The sequence below is a fragment of the Apiospora hydei genome, assembly GCF_038363865.1.
Source record: "Apiospora hydei strain CBS 114990 chromosome Unknown utg000004l_segment0_segment0, whole genome shotgun sequence".
Classification (NCBI taxonomy): Eukaryota; Fungi; Ascomycota; class Sordariomycetes; order Amphisphaeriales; family Apiosporaceae; genus Apiospora; species Apiospora hydei.
In genome coordinates this window covers 4,865,725-4,889,764 of record NW_027117363.1, presented here as the reverse complement: position 1 = coordinate 4,889,764, position 24,040 = coordinate 4,865,725, and the positions used below count along the sequence as shown (strand labels likewise).

The 24,040-nt window shown below is 54.5% G+C and overlaps 7 protein-coding genes across 7 annotated transcripts; 3 read left to right on the top strand and 4 right to left on the bottom strand.

Moving 5' to 3' along the window:
* Window positions 1-255: 255 nt before the first annotated feature.
* PG997_004067 (uncharacterized protein) lies at window positions 256-1,274 on the top strand (the record flags this gene model as incomplete). Its single annotated transcript, XM_066808382.1, has 4 exons — window positions 256-315; window positions 477-751; window positions 813-945; window positions 1,041-1,274. 4 exons carry the CDS (start codon window positions 256-258, stop codon window positions 1,272-1,274), a joined length of 702 nt encoding a protein of 233 aa, XP_066672000.1.
* Window positions 1,275-2,592: 1,318 nt separating this feature from the next.
* PG997_004066 (NADH:flavin oxidoreductase/NADH oxidase) lies at window positions 2,593-3,898 on the bottom strand (the record flags this gene model as incomplete). Its single annotated transcript, XM_066808381.1, has 3 exons — window positions 2,593-3,069; window positions 3,117-3,355; window positions 3,403-3,898. 3 exons carry the CDS (start codon window positions 3,896-3,898, stop codon window positions 2,593-2,595), a joined length of 1,212 nt encoding a protein of 403 aa, XP_066671999.1.
* Window positions 3,899-6,187: 2,289 nt separating this feature from the next.
* On the top strand, window positions 6,188-7,266 carry PG997_004065 (uncharacterized protein; the record flags this gene model as incomplete). The annotated part of the gene is made up of 2 exons (XM_066808380.1): window positions 6,188-6,249; window positions 6,321-7,266. The coding sequence occupies 2 exons, from the start codon at window positions 6,188-6,190 to the stop codon at window positions 7,264-7,266; spliced, it is 1,008 nt and encodes a 335-aa protein (XP_066671998.1).
* A 1,318-nt stretch (window positions 7,267-8,584) lies between these two features.
* On the bottom strand, window positions 8,585-10,508 carry PG997_004064 (uncharacterized protein; the record flags this gene model as incomplete). Its single annotated transcript, XM_066808379.1, has 2 exons — window positions 8,585-9,938; window positions 10,006-10,508. The coding sequence occupies 2 exons, from the start codon at window positions 10,506-10,508 to the stop codon at window positions 8,585-8,587; spliced, it is 1,857 nt and encodes a 618-aa protein (XP_066671997.1).
* Window positions 10,509-15,842: 5,334 nt separating this feature from the next.
* On the top strand, window positions 15,843-17,828 carry PG997_004063 (uncharacterized protein; the record flags this gene model as incomplete). The annotated part of the gene is made up of 4 exons (XM_066808378.1): window positions 15,843-15,949; window positions 16,031-16,763; window positions 16,882-17,585; window positions 17,639-17,828. The coding sequence occupies 4 exons, from the start codon at window positions 15,843-15,845 to the stop codon at window positions 17,826-17,828; spliced, it is 1,734 nt and encodes a 577-aa protein (XP_066671996.1).
* Window positions 17,829-18,139: 311 nt separating this feature from the next.
* PG997_004062 (uncharacterized protein) lies at window positions 18,140-20,497 on the bottom strand (the record flags this gene model as incomplete). The annotated part of the gene is made up of 5 exons (XM_066808377.1): window positions 18,140-18,183; window positions 18,292-18,823; window positions 18,874-19,193; window positions 19,507-20,329; window positions 20,474-20,497. 5 exons carry the CDS (start codon window positions 20,495-20,497, stop codon window positions 18,140-18,142), a joined length of 1,743 nt encoding a protein of 580 aa, XP_066671995.1.
* A 2,178-nt stretch (window positions 20,498-22,675) lies between these two features.
* PG997_004061 (uncharacterized protein) lies at window positions 22,676-23,765 on the bottom strand (the record flags this gene model as incomplete). The annotated part of the gene is made up of 3 exons (XM_066808376.1): window positions 22,676-22,808; window positions 22,862-23,276; window positions 23,606-23,765. 3 exons carry the CDS (start codon window positions 23,763-23,765, stop codon window positions 22,676-22,678), a joined length of 708 nt encoding a protein of 235 aa, XP_066671994.1.
* Window positions 23,766-24,040: the final 275 nt, after the last annotated feature.

The following is a 24,040-nucleotide window of genomic DNA, read 5'->3' as shown; positions in this document are numbered from 1 at the left end:
GGAGGAGCGGAGTCGCCTTGTAACTCTCGTCCTTTACCCATCATGTGTTTGCTCTGCGCATGCCTAGTCTACCTACTAACCGGTGCTTCTCCTTCCTCTTCTCTATTTCAACCAAATGCTTCTGCCCTCTGCTCGGAGAAAACGACGGATTCAACGATTCAGATCGAGGGACGGGTTTAGCACGATTGACTGTTCCTCCCCGATCACCTGCCTCTTCTCCCGCCTTTCCCACCTGTAAAGCTTGCATACGCAAAAATGGGCTCGGTTGGCGTCCCCAAAGACGATGAGTTCACCATCTTGGTAACGGGCTTCGGTGTAAGTCATGTCATGCCGTGCACTCTTGTGTTCTTAACCTACCTGCCTGTGAAGCCATTTATTGCTGGCAAATTCAAAGAAAAATATAAAAAAATAACTCGTCTTCTATTTTGCTCTTACTCGGACCAACGGTATCCAGGAACACCTTAGCTCATCTCAAGTGTCATTTCAAGCCATTCAAAGACCAATATCCGCTCAACCCGTCCTGGGAGATCGCCCGGTCACTGCCCGAGTACCTCCCCGTCGACCGGGCAAAGGACCCGGCGCACAAGTCTTGCACCGCCACCATGCCGCCGCGGGTCCGTATCCTGGTGCGTCCGGCACCGATCCGTGTCAACTACGAGGTGGTCCGGGGCCTCGTGCCGAGCCTGTGGGACGACCCGGACTGCCCGATCGATGCGGCGCTGCACATCGGCATGGCCGGGCTCCAGCACACGTACCAGGTCGAGCGGCGGGCCCACCGCGACGGCTACCTGATCAAGGACGTCGACGGCCAGTTCCTCGAGGACGACAGGCGGCGCCGGGAGGCGGGGCGGCGACGAGGGCTGGGTCTGGGAGGGCCTGCCGCAGGAGCTCCTGTCCGACCTGAACGTCGATGATATTCACAAGCGATGGGTGGAACACTGTCCGGTAGGTTTGAACCATGGTGGTGGTGGCGGCATCATCCTTCCCTCCGGTCTTTGGGGAGATGTGGGTAACTGATTTGTTTCCTGAATTGCTTGTAGAAAGGGCTGGCGCTGAGGATATCCGAGGACCCGGGACGGTACCTGTGCGACTTTATCTACTACTCCAGCATGGCGCATCTGACGAAACAGAACCGGCCACGCAAGGTTCTATTTCTCCACGTCCCCTGCGAGCAATCGCTGGAGCTCATCAAGAGCGGAGGCGAGATTGCGACCCAGCTCATCCGGTCGATAGTCGAGAGCGAAATGGCCAGCAGGGCGGCCAAAAGAACGTGAGATGCACATCGAATGAGATATGCCTAGCTTATGGGGGTGTCTACATGTACATATGTAGTTGTGTTGTCGGGACGCTATGGCGAGCGTTACACCGAAGTATATCGTATCGGTGGATGAGGCAAGGGTTGGTTCACTGTATGTACTTGTTTCTGTCCTCGCTTCCTTTCAAATGTCTATTGACCGAGTTTTCCTGTGAATTTCACTCGTATAATTTCGACCTATATTTATGCTATATATAACAATATTACATATACCCCTATTAGTATTACAATGATGTTGTCCGTCGATAGATGGGCATGCAATTGTGATGATGTAGATTTACTTGATATACGGGAACAGACCTGTGTGGGTATCGAGTCACCAATCAACGCCTCTAAACCGATAAGACTAGGTAGCCGGCGACTTCGGAGAACGGAGTAAGCAGCATCGGAAAAGTAGTTCGCCGATCATATTACCCGCAGCAGTTTGCAGAATCGTAGGTACGGCACACAGCACGTGCATAAGGCAATTATACTGGGCGGTAGGCAGGCGCTGCTGTATTTTAGGTGGTGGACGGCGTCCAAACCGGGGACCTACTACCTACCTATAAACGTCCATTGCAAGTACATTATTTCACCAATTTCACCAATCCAAGAACCGAAGGCTTCATCTCTTCTGATTTGACCAATACCCTCACATCAATTCTCTCTCTCTCTCACCACCAACACCACACCGCAAACATGTGTATGAAAGCTACGTGCGGCAGCTGCAGTATGTTCCATGTCCCTATCCCGCCTCTCTCCCCCACTTCAAATGTCTCGAGTAAGAGGTATTTTGGTGGTGCACACATTTGATGGGACATTTGGCTAAACAGCGTAAAACTTGTAGATAAGACGACCTGGTATGGTTGTGGCAGCCACATCCCTAGCGTCATGGACAACATAAAAGAAGACGAGTGGTGCACCTGTGAGCCTAAGGTCGAGGTCGGCAGCAAGAAATATCCGCCCAAGAGAAAGTAGTACGAGGGCGCCGACGTGGTGGGAGGCATCAAATGCGACACACACACACACACACACGCCTCTATAGAGAACCAGCCAGAATCGTACATCATCAGTCTCATTCTGATCGACTATGCTGTTATACCGGGCTTTATGGTAGTTCTTTTTTATGATTTATGAGATAACTCGACGTGAAGCGAATGGATCATTTCGTATCATTATCATGTCTCATAAATATTGTGTGCCAGTCCGCATCTCATGTAGTTCTTCCTTCCCCCGAAACTCGTTGCTGCAATCCCATTTATCATCTCGTCGATGCCCTTCTGCCATCGCGTTCACATCTAGTGACGGTGCGCCCTCCAGTTGGAGCGGGCATATTGATTGGGCCACTTGACCTCAACGCCGAGTTCGAAAGCACACTTGAGGGGGAACTCGGGCTCCCGAAGAAGCTGTCGCGCCATCAGCACCACGTCGGCCTGCGTCTTCAGCCCGGCCTCCTGCTCCACCTCGATGGCGCCGCACTCGGGCGGCTTGTCCCCGTTGTCCGCCGGCTTCTCCTGCACAATGGACCTCGCCATCTCGGCGCTGGTAATGAGCCCGACGGCGCCGATGAGCAGCTTGAGGCCCGCCTTCTGCACCTCCTCCCGGACCTGGCCCGCGATGTCGACCTGGTAGTACGTCGAAATTTGGATCTTCTGCTGCGAGTTGTTGCCGCCCGAGCTCACGTCCAAGAGGTCGACGCCGGCTTCCGGGAGCATCTTGGCCAACCGGAGGCTGTCCTGGACGCACCAGCTGGGCTCGCCGGCCCACTCCATCCACTCGGTCGAGGAGATGCGCAGCCACAGTGGCATGCCCGAGGGATCACATCGCGCACGGCCTGGATGACCTGGAACAGCAGGCGCGTGCGGTTCTCGAAGCTACCGCCGTACTCGTCGGTCCGCCGGTTGCTGAGGGGCGACAGGAAGGAGGTAAGCAGGTATCCGTGGGCCCCATGAATCTCGATCATGTCGAAGCCCGCCTGGACGGCGCGGGCGGCTGCATCCCGGAAGGCCTGGACGAGCTCTTTGATGTCATCCCGCGTCATCTCCTTGGGGTGGGGAAGTTCTCGGAGAAGGGGATGGCCGAGGGCGCCCAGACGTTGTCGGGCCAACCCCCATCCTCGGCGGGCGCGATGGCGCTGGCGGTGCCGGTGTGGGTGGCGACCCAGGGCGCGACGGTGCTGGCCTTGCGGCCGGCGTGGGCGAGCTGAATGCCGATCTTCTGGCCCTGGCTGTGGGCAAAGGTGACGGTACGCCTCAGGGGCTCGATCTGGCTGTCCTTCCAGAGGCCCGAGTCCTGGGGCGTGATGCGGCCGTTGGCGGTGACGGCGGTGGCCTCGACGATGGTCAGGGCGTTGCCGCGCAGGACGAACTGGGACAGGTGGGCGAAGTGCCAGTCAGTGTGGTGGCCGTCCTCGGCGCTGTACTGGCACATGGGCGAGACGACGAAGCGGTTCTGCAGCGTCATGTGCCGCATCGTCAGCGGCTGGAACAGGGTCGGGGCAGTTTCCGGATGGAGGGCGGTGCCGACGGGTGGATCCTGCTTCGGGGTGAAGTACGGCACGCCCGGGGCCGGGACATTGGCCGTGGTGCTGGCAGACGGGGCCATTCTGGTTGGACGGGCTATAGTAATAATCGTGCCTTATAGCACACGGACAGGGCGCTGCGATGCTGCGATGCTGCGATGGTGCTGCGCAAATAATTAGCCCCTCTGGCCCAGACAGCCCGCGGTCAAAGAGACAGGCTTGGCATGCGTTGGCGAGATGAGCTGAGGATCGATGCCACGGTGCAATCCCCGGGCGAGCAGGGATGAAGGAGAGGGCGGGTGGAGTTTGTTTGGTTTGAGAACGGACGGAGCAGGGGGCACGATGGGGGGGCGGCGACAGGGACAAGGGAGCGAACAAATTACGTTAGGGACGTGCCACCTACATATAGCGAGGAGCCTTTGTTTTCTCTCTTCTTTCCTCTTTCTATCAGCAGTTGCAGCGTATGTACATACCTTACTTGGGAAGAGAGTAATAAGTAAGTAAGTATGATGGATCGTGGGAAGTGGTGTCGGGCTTGCTTTCCAAAATTGCAACCTACCGAGGCGGTCCAGAGCAATTTAAAGGATCCGTCGCAGCCTGTGACTGAATACACATTGGTATACGTTTGTTGCTGATAGCCTCGGGAGGGAGGGGAGGAGGGGAGGGGAAGATGACTTAGTAATGAGCGTGCATGACGCGGGAATCCCCTCCCTCCAATCTATTCGAAGAAAGAGGGAGGCATGTTTGTTACATACAGTATGCAGGCATCTCGAGTCTCCCGTTCACGCTCACGGGTTCTGGGGACCTTTGCGAAACAGGCCGGGCCAATCCTAGTTGGAAACACGAGGCGCGGAAAGGCGGCTGCTGCTGGCTGTGTTGGTTTGTTAGCGAGGTAGTGCCATTTGGCAGAACTTGCATGTGGTCAGCAGCGCAACGACAAGATTAAACGATGCCAACAACATGCGCGTCCTATACGGCGGCCGAGTTTCAGCCTGAGACTCGCGCTTACCTCATAGGCCTCCCAAGTAAAGTAGATCGCGTCGATGGCCGCACGTCATGCAGTGGCCCATTCGACCGTCATTGCAGGCACACGAATTGCGACCTCGTTTGGTCGAAGCCCGCCTTCGCCTTCGCCTTCGCCTTGCCTTGCGCTCGCCCAACCCCAGACAGAACAAGACAAAAACAAAACAGGACGTGGGGCTGCTTAATCGGCTCTCTGTCAGCAATTGAGCATGCAGCAGCAATGTTTCCATCCCATCTTTCCCAGGTAGGCTACCCGCAGATCAGGGGGCTCTATCTGAATCCGCCAGAGAAGGTGAGAAAACACAATCACAGGTAGACAAGGTTCTGGGGGTTTTCTGATGGAGTGCGAGGCCCCAAGGCCCCCATCAAGGCCATTTGCCATGTGCGAATGCGTGTGTGTGTGTGTGTGTGTGTGTGTGTGCATGGCTGGCCCAGAAGTGGTCCATGTCACTTTTTAGAGGGATTCCAATATTTTGGCAACTCCCGCAACCAGAGATCACGTCCAGCTTAAAGTAACCTTAAGGCAGGTATGGAGCACGGTACATGGCATGGCAGGCAAGGTGGGCACCGTTTCGTTTCGACGCCTCGGCTTTTGTCTCTCTCTACCTTCAATTCTCTTTCTCTCGCTTGTTTCTAGACCTTGTTCGTGTCGTGGCTTATCTGCCCGGGTCCGGGTCTGGGTCCGATTCTGGGTCTGGGTGTTGGGCCGCTTGCGTAGCTTGTGTAGCACCGCATCGCATCGCAACCCACCCCATCCCATCCCATCAACCACACACCCAACGCGCACACTGCTAGCACATAGCACGCAGCCGAAGGCTGGCCCATGTTACCTGGGTGCTACGATCCCAAGAGTGTGGGTGTGCTATTCCAGGTAGGCAAGCAGAGTGCATCCATGATCCATCCCTAACCTCCGAGCCTGCTAGTGCTTCCACTTCCACTTCCACTTCCACTTCCACTTCCACTTCCACTTCCACTCCCACCAGGGAACGTGAGACGGGGTCCTGGAGAAAGGCCAGACGGATCGAGTCCCTCGTGCCCGATGTGTTTCCACTCGGCACGTTTAAGCTCTTCTAGAAAACTGCCCTCTACCCGTCCGTCAAGCGTGTGTTTGCTTCTTTTTTCCCTGCTCTCTATCTACGTCTATCCCGCAGTATAGTCAGTAGCATCGTCGTCGACCCGAGTGGCAGGTTTTCCGCTTCAACAAGACTCTAGCTGGCCTGACTTGTTCTTCGTCGACTGTGATCGCCGCTCGTTTTCTCTTCTTCCGGTCCGTCCGCTGGTTTACCTACTATCTCCTTGGTTCGATAATATTGTTAGCAAGTCATAACAGCAACGCCGACACCAACACAATGGCGCCGACCAACTCGGCCTTCAAGCGAGCCTCGCGGGCCGGACGCTTTTCCCTGTCTACGTAAGTTTCCACTCAGAACATCCTTCTTCATGTCTCTCCCCCCTTACTGACCGTGTCTCCACGACGTATAGCGTTCTCACATCGGAAAATGTTCAAGTATTTGTCGGCGACGAGAGCCGCGAGTTCGTCATCGCCCGGGAGCTCCTGGCGTCTTGCTCACCCTACTTCCGCGACCGCCTGGACGCCACGGCCGTGCTCAAGCAGCAGAACGCCCAGTTCAACATCCTCTGGCTCGAGGACCAGGACCCTGAGATGTTCGAGCTCTTCACCTACTGGCTCCACCAGCGCAACGACAGCAGCATCAGCAAGAAGGACTTCCGGGCCATCATCGACGACGCCATCTGCAACCACTACGCCGAGGAGCTGCAGTGGGACCTGGTCAACCTGCACCTGTTCGCCGCCCACGTCGTCGAGCTGCCCGCCCTCCAGGACGCCGCCATGGACGCCGTCCAGGACCTGCACCTGATGTGCAACTGGGACATCAGCTCCAAGTTCGTGCGCCACGTCTACGTCGACTGCAACCCCGACGCGAGCTGCCGGCTACGCAAGTGGATCGTGGCCATGACGGCCTGGACGCTGGACGGCGGCTTCGAGCGCCCCGGCACCGCGCAGCAGATGCACGACCTCTTCGAGGGCTGCCCGGACTTCTGGCGCGACTACGTCGCCCACATCTCCAAGATCTCCAAGAGCCGCGTCCGCATCGCCACCAAGAACCCCCAGCTGCGCCTGCCCTCCAACCACCTGCGCAACGACGAGCGCCAGTTCGGCTTCCGCCAGTGCTCCTTCCACACCCACCGCTCCCTCGTCAAGCAGGGCCGCTGCCCCCACGTCAAGGCCCAGCAGCAGCAACAGGAGCAGCAGCAGCAGCAGCAGCACCGTCAGAGGCCCGTCGCCATGGCGCTGCGCTCGCCCGTCTCGGACGAGGATAGCAGCGAGTCTGAGCTCGAGTCCACCTTCGGCCGCGACGTCCTGTCGCCCCGGTCCACCATTTTCGAACTATATCTGGGCATGCCCTGAACAGGGGCATTCTTCCCATTCCCTTTTCACAACGCACATTCTTTTTTTCTTTTTTTCGCTTCACTTCACTTCTCTTCTCTCTTTCTTTTGTTTTCTTTCTATCATGATTGAAGAGTTTGCCTCATTGCTGAGCAGTGCAGTTGATCGAGCGAGTGCTGCTAGCCCAGCCATGGAGAAATGCTCCAATTACGACGGCAACGTTTTTTCTTCTTCTCTTCATGCTATCTTTTTGGCTGTGTTGATTTCGAAAGAAAGCCATGCATGCCTCCCCCTTTTATGTAACTTTTAACAATACAAACACAAACAAACAGATGGGTGGTGTCTCATCTGTATTTCGCCAGGACGGCCAAATAGTCGCACAGACACAGCATATGCCGCAGCACCAACCGGTTCCGCCAGGCTTGAGAATAGCCGAGACGCAACTGGATACAGATCATTACCCTGCACGTCGAGAACGTGAATCCGGGAGCAGGAAGGGGGATGCTTATAGGGCTGAAAGAAAGGAATCTCAGTTGTTGTACGAAGAGATGGCCAGAACTGCCATCTTCGAAGAGGATATAGAAGACCCAAAGCCAATCGTCCGGGGAGGAGGGGGTGGTTGAACCCCAACAAGGTACCCGCCCCCAGGAGGGCTTCCTTCCATCGAGTTGAAACAACAATCAATGAAAATATACTAAATTCAAACTTCATCTTCCCAAACTTGATCGTCTTGATTTCCTGCCTGAATACATAAAACTAGCATTTTTACAACTCACTTTCCTCAATACGCAGGCAATGAACTTGCAATATCAACTCATCTATAGTACTGCCTAATCCCTAGCATCGGGTTGTAATCATAGGAGCGTAATGAATTTGATTCTAACTCAGTCTCCTGCTTCTTCGTAACATCGTTGGAGATTTTCTTCTGTTGTGTTGGTATCCAAAACGCCGAACCCAACTAGGCAAGAGCCCGGGTTACGGACTGCCATGATATAACGTGACTGTTGATCCGTATCATAGAGACACCATCCGTCATTCATTCAAATCGTATCATATCTTCATTATCGTGAAAAAGGGGCCCAGCCGTAGACAAGCACTCGAAATGCTTCGCCTAGCCTGGACGTGCCTCGAAACCATGAAACATCTTCAATCTGTCCTGTCCCCTGAGAAAACTAAGGCGTATCCGTTAATCGTAGCTTGCTTCCAAGCCGCGTGGTTGCTCAATATAATGAGCCCCATCGTCGGCCAAGCAGTAGTTGGTATGTGGTGGAATCTATACAAATAAAACGGCTGTGCAAGCTCAAGTTGGCTGTTGTGGTTCGTCTCAAACTGATCATCATCACCATGGTGATTGAGATCGCCGGGGGACGTTATTTCGACTTCGAAAGTCTTTGAGTCGTTGGTCGATGTAAGCAAGTCTTGATGCCAGACTTGACCGAGAAGGGGTGCTTGGGGGATTCGTTTCCGAAGGCTGCTGTACCGTGGCAAACCCCCGGCGCAGAGCCGTCAAGTTGAAACCGAGCGGTTGTGACAGCCTGTTGGGGAAGGTATGGCTAGCGCCAAAGGGAGAGCCCAATCGTGGGACTTGAGGTGCGGCCGCTGCCACAGATAAACCGGCGGATGAGCCCGTCTCAGCAGGGGCAAACGGGTCAGGCATTGCTGTTGACCTAGGGATGAACATACTATCGTTCTCCGTGGATGCTGTTGAGCTGAAAAGAGTTTTGTTTCCTGCTTGACTTTCGGGCTCCGTGGGAGGGAACCCCCAGAGCGCAGCCGACAAGCTCGGGCGCCGACGTGGTTGGTCTTCGAGTGACTTGACTGACCTACGCTTCTGCGTGCCGGATTTTGAACGTGTCAGTCGCACGGGCGACTTCAACAGCTTACGGGCCCCTACAGTATGCGGTTGTCTCCGTACATCCTCACCACCAACGAGTGGGTTGGACGAACTTGGGCCATAACTGCGAGCAAAGAAAGGCGAAGCAAGTCGAGGACGACTAGCCGAGGGTACGTCTTCCAAGGCATGCTCTGGTGCGGCTGCCGAGGAAGCCGCTATCGGCGTTGACATATCCTCTGGCTCGGGTTGGGAGCAAGTGAGTTGCGCCAGAGGGGCATGCGGCTGCATGGTCTCCGACGTACTCAACGTCAAGGACATCGCCATGTCTTGGGCGGAGAATGCCGAAGGCGAACGGGCAGGTCCATGTCTCCTGTTCCAACGGCGGTGGGCCGCAACCTGGAAAGGCGTAGGACTGCGAGACGTATACATTGCTTTGCCAGGTTGCGAACTGGCCTTGAGCCTGCATAGTTCGCGCAGCTGAGCTTTGGTTGCTGCGCATGTGTGCGGCCACTGAATAAAGGGCTTGCTAGACTCCGCGGTGGGCGTGCTGTCTCGGTTCGCGGGAGTCACTGCGTTGGAGCCCTTCCAACTCCGCTTGGCTTCTCGAGCTACGCGATTGCATACACCTTCGGGTGGGATACGACTCTTTCCCAAACGGAAAGGGGTCACCCGTGGATCTTGCAAGTACAACATATACGTAGACCACAGATGCGCGCTCATAGCCTTAGTCCAAGGGGCTCGCCGAGGCTTCCTGGAGCGCGCTGCAGGTGTAATTGGCAAAGGGCTATCCGAATCATCGCATTCGGGGCCGTTGGCGTTGGGGCAATGACAATCGTCATCATCCGAGGCGTGAGAAAAACTGACTGTAGAGAGATGACGCGCTTGTTTGGGTGGAGAAAGCCGTCGACGGGCGACTGGACTCGTACTCCGGGCTCGATTCCGCGTCAGAGCCGCTCCAGCAAGACTCGATTGACCAGTCCGGATATTCACTCGCTGAAGATGCTGGCGCAGCATCACCAGCTGGCGTTTTGGGAGGCGAGAATGCGCGCGCCCGAAGCTGCTCAAACAACCCCATGTTATCTTGTTCAATCATGTCTACTTCAGATAGACCATCAACCATGTCCTCGTCGGTGTTTACGAACGACGGTTCCTCCACACTCGGTATCGGTACATCAGCGGCTGCGACGGATGCCAGGAATTGTTGCGTCGGCGCATTCAGCTGGGTGGTGATGTTGCGCCGCTTAAGTCTCAGTCTCGGTCGCGGTGGCGACGGAGGCATTTCCTCCATAGGCGCAGAAGGTTCCGGAGTCCTGGGATCGCGTTCGCTGGCAGGTAGGCGAAACCCCCCTCGGGAGAGTCGCCGCGCCGCATTGTAAGGGCAACATGGTGAAAGTGATAAATTTCGGGCTTGGAGAGCACTGCGACGCATGTATCGGGTTTGTTGCGATCAGCAGGCACAATCCAGTGGTGCTGTTTATTGGCTTTTCCACGCCCTTGAAATTTCGGCAGGCGTGTCGTTCAGGGCGACAGCTCAACTGGTAGACGCGTCTCTGGTGTTTTGATGCAAATGCTAAATGCTTGGCGGGATTTTGGGGGCGGCGCGCAAGTTGTCGCAATCTGAAACCAAATCGGGAGATATGCAAGTCGTGTTGATCGGTCCTGGTTGTCTTGCTTAGTGCTGGCTGCTGGCGTTGTTTTCCTTATATAGGATTAGACTTTGGCGGAAAGAAAAAGGAAACGATTTGTCATTGCAGCGTCGCGACGATTGAATAGCAACGGAAGAAGCAAGCAAGCAAGCAAAGGAAATCCCGCTCTGATCGGGTTCGACGCGTGGTATATGGTGATGCTTTTTGGGGTAAACAGACTGCTAGGCCTCTCCCCGCCGGATCGATGGCGTCAACAATCCGTCCCCTCAAGACGGTCTGTAGGGGAAGCATGTAGGAGTGAGCGAGTGTATCGTATCGTGTAGGACAGATGAAGCAAGTAGAAAGCAGAAGACGAGCGACGGGAAGCGGGCGGGATAGGATGTAAGTATGTAAGTATGTAGGTAGCGAGCAAGCGGACCTGAACGAAAGAAGGTAGGTGACAGTCCAGGTGGAGCGAAGACTGGGGGCAGGGGAGGAGAGAGACGGTACCTACAGTACACAAGCGCTGTCCTATCAATCAGTCGGCAGCGACTGGGCTCTTGGGCTCTGGACGAGAGTTACTGATCCGATCCAGAAAAGAAGGATGGAGGGGGGGGTCGTATTGGATGTACGGAGTACCTACTGGAATACCCCGGGCGCTCTGGCGCTCTAGGTCGGTACTTGCCCAGGGTAGGGGAGTGATCTGTCGACGTGCGTACCTCCTCATGCAGTCATCAACTGTAGGTAGGTACTGTACCTCCAAGTAGGAGCCCCGTGCTATGCCCTTTTCGGCCTTGCGGTTGGGAGTCGGGATTGGGGGTGCGGTAAGCGACCAAAGCAAGACGGGAAAGGCCCTGAACCGCCACGCCTGGACGCCAAGTGAGCCCAGCACGGTACCTGTGCGAGCCTGTGTGAGCGGTGCAGCCAGTCGACGGCCTAGACAGGCAGGCTTAACGCTCGACTGGGTTGAGACCTTGAGACCAGTCCACTGTGTCCACTGTACTAACTCTGAAGTTGAGCGGTCAGCCTAGGTCGAGCCAAAGCGCGAACATCAATTATGGGGGCCCTGTGCTATCCATGTTGCAGATACTTATAACCAAGAAATACCGTGGGGAGATGGGGGGGAGAGAGAGAGAGTCTGCGAGTCTGCGAGTGCGCGAGTGAGGGCTGAGAACGGCCCCCCCGGCTTGGCCTGACCACACTTGATGGCATTTTGGAACAACTCCAGTGAGGGGTCAATTTGAGCGATATATACGGATGTAAGATGTAGCTAGCTAAGTACGAATGTAGGTCATAGAAGTCCGTGTTGCGAGACTTGCGAACTCCAGTTCGCAAGTCACTAGCATCGCATCAGGACTAAAGCTGCACTCGCTGAGTGGTGCAGTGGTGCAGTGGTGCAGACAGGACTTCACCCTCAGGGCAATTCGAGACGTTCAACGCTGCTGCTGCTTGGCTTGGCTGGAGCCTAAGCAGAGGCGCCACTGCATGTCCCTGTGGCCGCTGCAACCCTGCCCATGCAATACCAGTCCGGCTGCAGGACGTGGCCAACAACGAGGAGCACAGCAGAGAGGACTACATGGCATCAGGTAGGCATACATTTGATCGACGGGCCGCGGGGTCGAATGAGTGAACCGATAGGAACGCAGTCGACCACGACGAGGGCCAGTGCACTCAGGCGTCGAGTAGAGGCGCAAAACCACTGGACAAGGAGTCTCGAAGCAGCGCCATGCGCGATGGCCATCCCATACGAACAAGCAGCCATCGGACAACGGCAAGAGGTGGGTCAAGGCCTAACAAGCATTCTCGAGACAGCGACACGGCAGCGCGACTTGTTTGTCGAGTGCGCGGCGACTGCAAGAAACCGGTTGAAAAGCAATGGCCAATTGGCAATGGCTCAACCATAGAATCAAGCACCAGACGGATGGACGGATATGGGGTAGATCTGTACCTTCATGTGTACATACATACATACATCTTGTGGTGGGGAGGCTCTACATACTGAGATAACTCGAGGAAATGATAACATCTCTTACCCTGTATCAATCTGGATCTCAGACCCCTACCTGTACCTAATGGAGAAGATGCACTGTGCCTACTTGCCTCGCCTTAGGTTCGTTGCTCAACTCAATTCGTGATTGCTCGTGATGCAGACTCGGATCCCCAGACACCAAAGACCCTGCCTGGACGTATCAAATATCACAACGGCGATCTGGAAGTACATACTGCAGCCAGTTCGTTCGTTGCAGGCACGCACAGCCGAGCCAAAGCAGATGAAGGGCATGTGCGGTGAGACATTTAGCAGGAGTCTGGAGTGCGGTAGTGCAATGTAAGGTACTGCATTCCGCGGGCACTACTGACTTACATCCAGTAATGTAAGTACATGCAGGTATGAAAGTAGGTATCGAAAGAGGGTGGCTGGGAGAGCAAGACGTCGTTACATCAAAATCATACATGCGCACAGTACGACTATGCCGAGTACAGTCCAATATGTATGTGCGTGCCTGGCCTGACCGATTTGACTGGTTTGACCGATTTGACGGATAGGTTGATAGGTTTGATGCACCACCCCAAGCTCAATAGATGTTTGCAACGAACTGGAAGAGGGGTGATCCCTTCCATAGGCCAGGCCAAGTTCCAAAGACGAAATAAACTCACCCGTCGTCTCAAATCCAACCTCGTTGATTTCAAACGGCGGCTATCCGTCATCCCGGCGGCATTTCAGATGCCATCCCATCGTCGGCGCTCGGTCGAAGCAGTGGAAGCGAGAGGTGAAAGTGAAAGTGATGGAACGAAAGCGGGATGTGACAGATTTGGACACCAACCAATCAGCGCCCCATCTATGCATCGCGAAACTGACGCGTCTACGCGCCTGGAGCATCATCCCACAATGTCCAACTCCAACTCCAACTCCAACAGCCCATGCTTGAGGGATTGGAAGAGTTCCAGCTTCCTTCTCTCTGTGGTTCGGGCTAGGCTAACATACCTAATGCATACATACATTCCCACTTGCCCTCCAATCGTTGCGATACGTATCGAATACGCTTTCCAACTATCTGCAAACTATCTGCTAATAATCATACCCAAGCTGCATACGGTCCTCAGTCGCATACTGGTGGTGTGTCACGGCTGAGGGGGCTATGTCATGTCATAGGTCCTGGGCTCGCTGTCAGCCAGCTCACCATACGAAGGATAACCGCTAGTTCTGCATGGAACTGCCTTCAGGAACATCCCATGCACAGAGGGTCGAAACGCATGGTTCGTAACTCCTAAACATGTGGCGATGGGGCAACTTTTAAGGGCTGAAGGGGTTAATATGTTGTCCAAGTTAAACACTATGGGACAAATTCATCTTGGACTTTAGCACTTAGGGCTCAAGACTTTGATACGGAACAGCCAAGCCGATCCTGTCGCTGTCGCCTTTTCTAGGCTAGTAATCACCTGATGCCGTTCATCTTTCTTCCCGCGTCATCATGTTCGATTTGCCCAGGGCATGGTCGTCACTCATCAAGCTCCTACTGTTACTGCTCCTCTTTGGCTGGTCTATACTACTTACTAGTTACCTGGGGTTTCTGGAAGTATCTGCGGTTGTTGATGATGAGAAGGTCCACTTTGTGGGCAATCTTCTCGACACCGAGGCAGATGGCGATTTGGACGGCGAGCTGATTGCTTCTTTGTGTGTTCGGCTAAGAATTGGACCGAGGGACTGGTCCTCACTTGCGATGCCCCGTCGGGTGGCATGCCTGGACCCTTTCCACCTTCTGCCCGCAGATGAAGGTATACTGGTCTATGGACGAACTCCTTGATACACCGATGGCAGGCCCCATCTCACTTCGACTTCATGACCTCTGCCTGCGCCGGGTGGACCGCACAGTTCTAGCGCAGCCTGAGAGATGAGCTTCGCAGTTCACCGAGTACTTACTTGGGCTACAAATCGAACCCGAAGACTCGTCTGTGGCCCTTGCTGCTTCGGCGTTCTTCTCCATGCAGAAAAGGTTCGAGTCCGGTGGCGGTCAGGGCGAAGGTGACACTAGCGCCCTCGGTTTCGTCGGCGTACACTTGCGTGCGCAGGATGATTTCCTGGGATGCCGACTTTCCTCCCTATGAGGGGCAAGCGGCGCATCATTTGCGTTGCCTGGTGGAGTCGGGATAGACCTGCTCGACTCGGACGAGCTCGGGTATCTCTCAAGCCTGAGCTGGGATCAGTGATAGCAGCTTCGCCTGGAGCGTCGCTCTGAGGAGAGCCGTGGCCGGCGGCACGGTAGAGAGCCAAGGTGCTTACTCCCAACAAGGTCTGCCATCATGGGCGAGGCGAATGACTACGACAACGTGGAGAAGGCAACCTGGCCATGAAGTTCAACTACCTACTTTGAGTGTGGGCATGTAACATATGTACATACCTACTACGTACATGTTGTTGGGCCTGACATGAGAACAACCTCCATGTTGTCCTCGGATTAAGCACATGCTGTGGCTAATAATGGGTCGCCACCTATACTTTCATCCAGACAGTTATGTTAGGTATGTAGTTCCCCTAACAGTCCTCTGGCCAATATCTTCCTCCACCTCCAAGCACTCACTCAAGCGGGAATGTGAAGTAGGTACCTAGCTATGCCGGTCACTTGAAGCAGTATTGGAAGTCTACACTATTTTACTTTCAAATGTCTAGCAAAGGTCGACATAACCATGTACATAACCTACATGTAAGCATGTATCAATTGCTGTCGACCGCACATGGATATGTAGAAGTAGAATGATATAATATTTGATGGATGGAATGGATCTTGATTGATAGGGCTTAGGTGCTCCAGTGGGCACCCGCACTATTTGTCCTCTAGTGCCTCGGCGGGATCCATGCAGTTGGAGACTCGGGCACTGCCTGATCTGATGACATGCTTGGCTTGGCTTGGCATCCACCAGACACACACATCCACACATACTTACACATTGCCCGCATGCGTCTGCGGTGCTGTCCTTGCCACCACCAAATCGCATGAGTCGAAACTGGTCATCGTCCATCATCACCGTGTCAGAGACACCTACAGAAAAGCGAGAAAAGAAGGAGAAGAAGAAGAAACGGACAGAAGGGAGCAATCAATCCAAACACAACAGCACGGACCGAGACTTCCAAGCTCGAAACCATGGCGGCCATCACCGAAGCCGTGACTTTGGCCAATTTCGAGGCTAAGATACCTAAATGGACTCCCGACCTCCCCAACCACCTTTACGCATTAGTTGACATGGGAAGGTTCGTGATACCGTCTACCAGCTGTGCTGTTGCCAGTAGTCTTCATCTCTAGGCAGTGGACGGTGGCTAACTAACTCGAAGCAACGGCATTCGCTTCTCCATCTCGGATCTTTCGCCGCCACAGACTCGCCTACTAAAGTGTCTGTACAAGGAGCGTGCCGCCATCTCGCTCTTCGACGCCCTCAGCACTTCGCCATCAACGGCACCATTGAAGTTTCCACCCGACACCATCACTCGTGTTTCCCAAACCCTGGCCCGCTTTAAGGCCATCGCCGACGGCTATGGGGTGCCGCCAGGGCACACTACTGTCTTCGCTACAGAGGCGATGCGTAAAGCCGAAAATGCGGCGTCCATGCTCGAGGCTGTCTACTCTGCATCAGGACTCGGCATATCCGTCCTGGCTCCCGAAGTCGAGACCTTGCTCGGCTCTGTCGGCGCAAGAAGTGGCTTCGCAGAAGTGGACGGGCTCTTTCTTGACCTGGGTGGAGGATCAGTCCAGATGACGTACTTGAATTCAGCCATGGACGACTACGAGATCGCCGCCGCACAGTCTGGGCTGAGCCTCCCATTCGGCGCTGCGAAGCTAATCAGAATCATCCAGTCCGGTGAAGTCAAGCAGCAGGAAACCGCGCGGTCTGACCTGAACACAGGGATGCAGAAGGCCTTTGTAGATCTGCAGAACAAGTTCCCAACCCTCAAGGCAGCGAGCTCGGACACTGCAGGCATCGATGTCTATCTCTGCGGTGGTGGTTTTCGCGGCTATGGCAGCATGCTGATGCATAATGATCCGATCCAACCATACCCCATTCCGGCCGTGGGTGCCTATACGGCAAGTAACTCTGGCCGGCTCTCTTGCCCGCGTTAAGCCCCCTTTATGAAACAGTGGGACCCTTTTCCTGGAGAGAAGGGATACTAACCTAGAGGATTACTAGGTTCCCGGCTCGTTCTTCAAGGAGAGCAAAAGGATGCGCAAAGTCAACGAGGGGTACGACGGTAAGATCTTTGGCATGTCGAGCAGGCGACGAGAGCAATTCCCTGCTATTGCCACGGTTGTCGAAGCGCTAGTCAGCAGCGTCCAAAACATACGCAGTGTCACTTTCTGCAGTGGTGGCAACAGGGAGGGCGCCTTGCTCATGAAACTGCCCAAACAAATGCGGGAGTCCAGGCCTCTGTCGCTTCTTCGGCAGCCCGGGGATGACACCAGTGACGCCACGTTACTATCTGTGATAGAAACCTTGAAGTCCGCGGCCCCTCCCGGATTTGACGCACGCGATGTGTCTACGGTCTTCACGCTCGACTTAGGGCCGTTGTTTGTTGAGGCAATCTGGGCGCGTCTTGGGCAGCCTGATAGTGCAAATGCTGCCTACGAGCTACACCGTGCCATAACCCGTGATCCTAGTGTTCCTGGTTTCACCCATCTCGCACGTGCAACACTCGCTCTTACTTTGTGCGCCAGATGGGTTTCGGACTTGGGACCTGTAGATCGCCAGCTCCTTTTGAGTCTTCGGCACTTGGCACATGCAGCATCGCCAGAGGTGGTATTCTGGGCGGAGTATTTTGGTGCAGTCGCCACTGTCATGACCACACTCTGCCCAACCGAGCCGAAGGACCCTGAGGAACTTGAAAATATTGTTAGGTGAGTAGCTTTGGCCCGGTCACGAACTTCCACTAAAACATCACGCGCTGCAGGTTCCGTGCGGTCACTACGCAAGGGAAAAAGAAGGATCGTATTGAGCTGACTATACTGGTTTCCGCCAACGCCTCTCGCGGAATTGATCTCGCGAGCCTCCAGAGCCTTTTCAAGAATATTGGGAAGCAGAAGAAAAACCCATACACTGTGAACCGAAAAGTCGAGCCGATCTTTGTCCAGACCTCATAGTTCGATTCGAGGCGGGCAGACGGACGACAAGCCTCGCTAAGATTTCAAGGGTCCAATACATCCGCGAACTGCATACCAACCAAGATGCGTACGGAAGTGGCTACCTATGGTACCCGGATTAAGGGCGATCGGGCCTGCCCGCATAGCATACGAGGATGATGCCATTGGATCCCAATCTCGGTGCCCAAAAGTGGCGTAGGCCCTTGGCTTTGAGGCCACGCCCACCGTACCATTATGACGCTGTTTTCCGCCTCTTGCTCCCACGGGAATGACCTTTTATCATCTTGGCAAAGAGTGTCTTCACGAAGGGGTCAAGTGAGCTCGATTCCCGATTCAGGGAGGGCACTGCGATAGTCTGTCAGTATATGCAGGAGAAGGAGGACAAGATAAGATAAGCCAGAAAAGGAAGGAAGAGAAGAGAAAGAAGAAGAAAAAAAAGAGAAAAAAAACTTCTGCAACATACAGAATTGCTCCAGGCTGTTGGCTATCATCTTTGATTCGTGGGGGAGTTGTTGCCAATAGGACCCTACACGTTGACTGCTCTGATTGGCCGGGTCCGCAACTGCAATATCGTCGGGCACGCCTCGCTTGAAATGGGCTTCGCACATCACTGCAATGGCCATAAAGAGCTCTCGAACCGGTCTACCAAAGGACTGATAGACACCGGAACTGCTAACACCTCGATGATAAGACCCGGACCTCTTTTCCATAGAGTGCATGTCCTTATAGGTGAGCATCAACAGCATCATGCTGACCCAAGTCGGAAGCTGGTCTGCTGCCTGCATCACACCAGGGCTCGAGAGCTTGTCGAATATGGTCCAAATATCTCGTTCTAGCCGGTGAAGCTCGGCTCGCGCCATTCCTCTAAGCTCACACACGATGGAAGCCGGTAGCACGTAGGCCTGGGAGGCGTTTGCGTCCCGGTAGTAAAGACGCCTTGGCCTCCATATTTGGTACATGCACCTAAACCTCAGGACGTTGTGAAGCAAGTTGAACTTGGTGCTGTCAGCGCGGCACGGTACTGTCTAGGACTGACAAGACTCACCTGAGGTACGTTGAGAAACCCACCCCTAACGCAGGAGTAGGTGAACAGGTCCAAGGCTGACAAGAACCCGGAATCGCTCTCTTTCAGCATCTGCTTCTCGGCCCACTCCTCGATGAGCTGAGATGAGGGCACAGAGTCTCGGAGAAAGACGTAACATCTCTGTGACCTGCCGCTGCTTGCCTGGTGGCTCATGGCAGGTAGCCCGAGCTCAACTTCTTGCACACACACATCCAATGCTTCAGGAAGTGTTGCATGTGTATCGAAATAGATGAACCACCTGAGAGGGTTGGACTTCCCACCAAACTTGCTTGCAGCAGGGGCTGGAAGGAACATGGTTAGCGACAGCGGACACGGCCCCCATACGGCAACGCGCCGGGCGACGATATTGACATATACGAGTCTCAGTACGTACAGAAGTCTGGCGGGAATGCTAACGTCATCCCTTTCTCAAGGCGAACGCAGAGATCGTACTCATTCAGCATGCTATCCCGCCACTGTTTCCTAGCATGGCTGCTACAGTGATCACATGGATACTGTGTGCTGCACTGCGGTTGCTTGTTAACGACCATCGGAACCGACCTCGGCGTGCTTTACTTACCTTTGTTTTCTTGATACGGCATCGCAAGCACGCACCTCTCTCGCGAACCTCGGCAACATTCTCCCTATCCTGCAGGGGTCCTGCTCGCTTGCCCCTCCCGGGTTTCTGTGTCAGGATCGTGGGCGACCTGAGTGACGACGGCACCTGGTGAGCCGTCGATGACAAGACGTAACCTGACGTTGATGTTTCCCGGTAGCTGTCGACCAAGCTTGGAGAGGATGTGTACTCCAGATTGTGGCTCAAGAGGATCCGGGAGGGGTAGTGAGGGTTCTTGGGTCTGATCTCACGTTGTGGGATTGTGTAGTCATCGTCGTGTTGCTTGAGGATCTTCAAGCGGGCCTTATCGGGGGCTCCGTCCTCGACGGGAGAAGAAGGCGAGGCGCCTCCTTCGTCGGAGGATCCTGAGGTGAGGCCTGGCACGGATGCCGCATCGGGGTTGCTTCGTCCTTCCATGTGTTCCTCCTCCTGGGCTTCGTCCAGCATGGAGGGAACTATCCACTCACTGATGTCGAAGGAGAAAACTCTTGACTGGTCATTATCATGCCAGTTGGCAGGGCTGGCTGAGGGCTGGCGCGGGACACTAGCTCTGCCGCTATAAGGGTCGTCTTGGACTTCTTCAAAGGGGGAGGGCCAGTCACGGAAGTCAAATGGAAAGTCCTCGAGCTGGGGGTGTTGGAGCAACGGGTCCTGATGCCAGTTGCCTGAGTTGAGTGGGACTTGCCGTGGGGTGTGCCTCCTTCCAACCTGGTTTATAAAGCCAGGGGCCTCGTTGGCGAGTTGTCCGAGAGCCGCCATGCCCGCGTGTAAGTCACCAGTCATAGCTTGGCTTGTAAGACAATGCACGGCGGAATCAACACACTGGCGTGTGTCCAGCAAGACTCTTGTGGGGTATCAACAGGCAAAAAAAGCTCACGAGACAAATGAGGTTCAAGATGAAGTGTCATTTCCCGGTGAGACGAGCATCTCGACTCGTAGAAGTCGAGGCACGCATCGGCGAGATACCTCAAAGTGCGCATCGGCAGCCATGGCTCTGATTGGTCGACGGCCTGGCCAAGCTTGCCTGAGCGATCAAGAACTGACGAATCGCATCCCTGCTTCTCACCGAGATTGAACAAGCCAGTTGTTGACGGGTCGCACAGAGTGTCGGCCGGCCGGTTGGGATGTCAACGACAGGAACTCGCGCCATGGTAACGCTCTGCTATACACGGATTGGGGGCCGGGGTTTGGGCGAGGCTCGACAATGGACAGGTTCGGTCCAATTGATTTGGTGCTTGGGAATTGAATACCTTACTCAGTCAGATCCCGAGTTCTATAGACTTCACCGTGCTCTCTATGCGCAACCAACTCTAAGACATCGTTCCGATACTCCTTCCGAAAAGGGCAAAAATGTCGGCTTACACGGAGGGAACGTGCATATATGGCCTGCCAACCATTCCCATCGTATACTTCCAAACTTGTACATTACCTCCATCCTCGCACACGCCCAGGGCCGGCTAGCAGTCTAATTACAGCCATACACGGCTTGCAGGGTCCTGTTCTACATAATACCAAACGTTACCTGCTACTTTCCCTCTGGACAGCAATCCCGACTCCGTCAAACTCTCGTGTCACCCCAGGTACTAATAAATGAAAAATAACCCCGACCTCGATTTTCCCATCGCTGGTTTTGTTTCTTCGTCTTCTTCTTGTTCTTCTTCTTGATAGTTGCACTCCGTGGGTACGGCATGGAATTCCAGAAGCGAAGCATGGGCTTTTTTCCCCTTCGATCATCTTACCACCACCCTCCCACGCAAAAGGTACGGAACTGTGCACCACACTGCGAACATGGCGGGTCGGCCTGTGATTGGCACACTCAAGCAATCAGCACACCCCCTTCGTCTTCAGGGTCGGCGGTATCTTGCGTCTTCTGGCTGCAGTGACTAAGCTTGTCATACCATGGTAGATGGCTCGAAAATTATGGGACTTCATACTTGCATCTGCGTACTAATCCGCATGTTACGAGAGGAGGTCAGATGGGCCGTCGAATGTTTCTATGGCTGTCGCTGGTTTGGCTGCAGGGTTGGCAGTGGTAGTGGTCCTCTGAAGACCCCCACGGCTCCTCCTCTTGGCCCAGGATGGCATTGATGCCCGTGGTCTGGCGATGGATATATTTCTGGCCATCACGCAATTCGCCTACCTATTCTTGACTTTTGCTTGGCCCCTGCCGAGAAGAGCAGCCAAGTTGCTTTGCATTGCCTCTTCCCAGAACCAGTCCCAGTCTCAGGCTTCAATCACATGTACGGCCTTGTCTCTTGCGTGTGGTCGGAGAAGCCACTGGGGGGGCTATTCACATATGCGCATTATGTTAGGTATGTGCGAACCCTCTTCCTCGTTCGGGGTTGTAATGACCTCATCACCGCACCCAAGTAGAACAGGCCCAAGTCTAAACTCCCGCGGGGAACCGACACATTGTAAGCCGTGTATCATTGTTTCCGGCCACGACGAAGTTGCACTCGCCGGGGCGACCTTGACAGAGCGTCTTGAACACTGACGCTGTAGCGTGTCGGGTCGAGCGAGTGGTTCGTAGAAATTCGCTTGTCCATTACTACGCATGGCTCCTGAGCCGGCACGGTTGCTGGTTTTGGCGACTGAGAGCGACGTTGGCTTGGAAAATTACACGTCCTTCTAAGGTAGAGCATCCGAGATGATAACATGCAGTAGTAGGTAGGAGTGGTAGTCGTTACATATTGGGCATCTTCAACGACACATGGGCGGTGCATGAGCGGTTCCCGTAACCTCCCAGGAAATATACAATGTGCCTGTTTAGACATGCCGTGAGCTTCCTCATATACCGATGAATGTCAGTGTGAGTTCAACCGCTCCATATTCCTTCGGGATGATTGGTTGAGATGAGCTTCATATCCGAACAACCCACGGAGGACACGAAGCCGTGGTATCGCTAGTGTGCAGGCAGCACTCGCTGCCACGTACTGCTCGGGCACATTTCATCTCACCCGAGAGAATACCGAGATATGGTAGTCGCTCCTTTGGCCACCAGGTGCGTGCGTTTGTGTTGGGAATCAAAGAGCATCGCGCCTATTTCACAAGTGATGAAGCATGCGAGAAGAGCCTGGTTTCGACGTCATCACGGATCGCGGCCCGCCCGGCTATTACAAATGTAAATTTCCAGCTTCCGTTTCATCTCTTAGGTGCTTACATGCCTACCTAGCTTATACTCGTGTACCCAAAGTATATACGGAAAGCTAGTCGTTGCCGGAGAAGCATAAACATATTGATTTGCAGATCTGAAATTACCGTGGAATCAGCAGCACCCTTGCCAGAGGCGGATAGATCCACGCTGGCAGATTAGTTACATATAGTAAAGTGAGGGTTATACACACAAACACACACACAGATGTGTATCTGGGTGCCCAAACGTCACAATCGAGTCGGAGGCCCTTTAGCCCAGCCACAGGCGGCGCTTGCCATGGTAATAAAGACGTTACTACGTGAACGAGGGCGCTTGTGCCGCCTGTCAGGCGCGGGCTACCGAGGTGCTGTGCTCCAGTACTCGTGTACTCGCGTATGTTACGCGGGGAAACAGTCGAACCGTCCCAACCGCAAAACGCCAGAGAAAGCCCACAGAGAGCAACTAACACGACGGCGCGATCCTCTGCACCGGCCCTCTGCTCCTTGCAAAACCCGCAAAGTTTCTTCCTCTTGGAGCACATGCCGTCCATGTTGTTAAGGGCAACCATATACGACCATGGCTGTGGGTTCAAGCGGGCGAGAGACCGGTGAGGCAGCTTGAAAAGCGGAACGGCATCTTATCGGGGATTTACAGTGACATAGATATGCCTATGCATATGCCTATTTATATACGCTTTTATGTTGTACATGCTTCTATGCACCCAAGAAGGTCGGTCTACCACCGCCATAAGGCTGGCCAGCGGCTGCACAGGAAGGAACCAACCGGATTCGCAGCATCGTGTCTGTGGCTGTGGCGGATGGGATCTACTCGCTGTCGGGACTCGTTGGTGATCGAAGCGAACCACGTACAGACGTCGACTACCCATCCATAGGGCAGCAGCAGCATACGAGGAGATGCAGGCAGCAAGTAAGGTAGGTTAGTAGGCAGGTAGGTGCCCTAGATACCTACGTTTCGCACGTCTCCACGGTGCAATCCTCCGCCGCTATACGACAGGAATGGGTCGGTACGGACTCCCAGAGTAGAGCGAGCAAGAGACGCTGGGGCGACATCTGGCTTCAGCTTGTGGTTCGCAATAGACAAGAGGGGGGAGGGAGGGGGCACCATGCCCAGATATTATAGGCCGCGATATCCGTACGACGGCCACGTACTGTTTTTCGCACTTTTTGTCAGTCAGTCAGTCAGTCGGAGTCAGTCAGTTATGTAGCTATTAGTAGCTTAGCCACGGCGTTGCGTGCGTCGATAGCCCGTCGTGAGTGGGTGCTTGCTATTAATAGCCCTCTTTTTTCCCCTTCACCTCTGGCTCGTAGTGCCCGCGCCCCTCTGTTTTGTCGCCCACGCCACGATCCCAGGGAGGAATCGCTCCCTCCTATTGTTGAAAC